This window comes from Callorhinus ursinus, unplaced genomic scaffold (assembly GCF_003265705.2).
Source record: "Callorhinus ursinus isolate GAN/ISIS: 27379988/994484 unplaced genomic scaffold, GSC_fseal_2.0 scaffold10, whole genome shotgun sequence".
Classification (NCBI taxonomy): domain Eukaryota; kingdom Metazoa; phylum Chordata; class Mammalia; order Carnivora; family Otariidae; genus Callorhinus; species Callorhinus ursinus.
The window spans coordinates 75,255,633-75,258,183 of record NW_027397072.1 but is presented as its reverse complement, the minus strand read 5'-3'; the positions used below and the strand labels follow the sequence as shown (position 1 = coordinate 75,258,183).

Genomic DNA, 2,551 nt, shown 5'->3' with positions numbered 1-2,551 from the left:
GCTGAGTAATCAACTTTCCCTGATCCCCAATCCCTGAGGAAGAATTGAGCTAGCTTGGCCCCCTCTTCCCTATGTAAAATATTTCAGTGAGCTCCTTCTATCACTAGGGCAACTGGCAACAAAGGTATTTATAGTTGGTAGGTCCTGGTTAGTGGGTTTGGATTGGGAAGTTTGGGAAGCCATTTTCTTGGTCTTTTTTTTTTTTTTTTTTTAAGAGTGATGTTAAGGGACCGTGTGCTTACAATTAACAGTCCCGACTTTGGTGGCAACACAAATCCAGAGGATCTTTCTAAGGTAGACAACTAATCATCTGTAAACAAAGCAAACTCCATCTAAGAAAACAGAATGCAGTTACTTCAGTGATTGTACCATCATTTCTTACGAAAATGGATTAGAAAGTAAAGACGGGCTTGGCTTTCTGTTCCCCAGTAAGAAAGGAAAAGCAGTCTCATTGCTCCTTGTCCTTAACAGTGAGGGTATGTCACAGTTTGGGAATATGATTTAGAAGAAACACAAAAAATTCAAGGTAATATGCCCTAGACCTATACTAATCCAGGAAAGTGTCATGTTTGGAGCCATTCATTTAGTTTCGGGGGTGAAGGGGGGTAATCTGATTCAAAACAATAAAAGAATTGAGTCCATGCATAATTAAATACCTGTTTTCCGATCCTTATCAATACAAAATGAATTAACGGCTCAAAAACCCCAATTTCAAAAATGTTAATTTTGTCTTTATAAATAGCAAATTACTGTTTGCTAGGATAAATACAAATATGGCTGTTAAAATTCTTCTAGCCAAATGAGGAAAAGAGTACTTACTCTAGCTTTGAAAACTCTGACTGGATTTTAAAATCCACCGTGGAAAGGCCCTCAGAACCTCACTTGAATGGTATGGAAGCTCTAATTGTTGGACTACCTTTTCCTCCTCAGAAAAAAAAAAATTTTTGTAATTATCATTACTATTAAAACCCCCAAGAAGCAGCCGGAGAGCCTTTGAAATGTCTTGGGCCCGGAAGCCCATCCCTTGTACCCGGGAGCTGCCAGTCTCCAGATGATCGGAAATGCCTGCCTGCCTTGTTCCTGGGGCGCGGGTGGGAGACAGAGTGGACCAAGAGCAGAAACTTCTATACCAAATGGCTGTTCTGGTGCAGATGAGCGAGCCTCCCGTTCTCCCTTCACTGAAGTGCCCCACAGTTCATAGAGGTCACAAATGCGGTCCGGCTATTTATGAAAAAGCACCCTGCCCTCCTCCTTACCCCTGCCCAAGGAAAGATTCCAGCCTGATGGATGCATAGTCCTATCTTGCCAATGCCACTGAGAATTACTTTGCATTGCCTTTTTGCGATTTATTTACCGGAACAATATATTCAAGTAAGAAGTCTTCATTATACTTAATATTAAAAACTACTGGTAAAAAATCCTAAGCTGAGTCTCCTTACCTTTTTTTGTTCTATGATTGTTTTCAGTTGCAAAAGGAGAACCAGGACGTCTATGAAGAAAACCTTCATTACCCACTTCTACTTATTTTAACCAAAAATGGATAGAAGATTAAGCTGCTCAAAAGACGAAAACACCAAGTGCACAGGGCATATTGTCACAAAAACAGAAACCTGTGATGGGTATGATATGCAGCAAGCCTTTGGCTCCCTGAGATCTGTGAACCCCCCACCACCTCTGCCCCATTCCACATGTGGGTTATGGGGCCCACCTGTCCTCACTCACATCATTCCCCAGCTTTCCTGGACTCCTTTTTTCATCTGCTCTTCTTGGACCAAACCTTTGTCTTTACGCATCTACAAACAACCTGAGATTTGAATTGGACTCAGGAGAGACCTAAATCTTTTATCCCCTAATTGAGACAGAATTTCTTTTGGTGATTCCCACCCCCCCCCTTTTCAAAAAAGATCTTGGTCTTTGTTCTGTTTTGGTGGTGGTACTTTTTAATCTGTAAACACAGCAAACATCATGATTCTTTCCTGGTTAAAAAAAATAAAGCCTATCTTTCTCATCTTCAAATTAATTGTATTAAATCTGCCATCTTTTTTTTTTTTTTTTTCTGTCCCTCTCACTCATTCTCTTTCTCCTTTTAAACAGGATGTTTTTTTTCCCTATGGATGTATAAGAAATGACTACATCAGCCCAAAGCCTCATAAACTGACCGTTTGTCCTCTGGACACAATAGCGTGGCCAACCCTCTGCCCCTCCTCTCCAATTATGTGTGATTAGTCTCAATGTGTTGTGTCAAGGAGGAGGAGTGTGCTGAGTGCTTATTATCTGTTTAGGTACAAGAAGAGCACATTTAGGCTCTGACTATGAATGAAAAGTGAGCCTTTATCGGGGCTCACATCTAACTGCTGCCGTTCTCCAGACCTCTTTCAAAATAGGTCCTTGCCAGAGAAATTTTGAATAAATGGCTAATAAACTAGATTGCAACCAGGGGGAGTTTTTCAAACCTCGACCACACAATTACCTGATTTAAAGGAAGCACATATTGGTGTATGCTGTGATTCGAGTGTGTAGTAAACATTTACTAGGTGCTACCTAGGATTAA

General features: G+C 40.8%; 1 protein-coding gene across 5 annotated transcripts in view; it reads left to right on the top strand.

The window, feature by feature from the left end:
* The window catches only part of CAMKMT (calmodulin-lysine N-methyltransferase), a 379,199-nt gene extending 377,183 nt beyond the window's left edge, over positions 1–2,016 (top strand). For all 5 annotated transcript variants that reach the window (XM_073897773.1, XM_025868911.2, XM_073897772.1 and 2 more), the window contains one exon: positions 1,467–2,016. In XM_073897773.1, the coding sequence (XP_073753874.1) occupies positions 1,467–1,544 (78 nt within the window). In that variant the 3' untranslated portion in view covers positions 1,545–2,016. The remainder of the gene's footprint in view (positions 1–1,466) is intronic.
* The last annotated feature ends 535 nt before the right edge of the window (positions 2,017–2,551 follow it).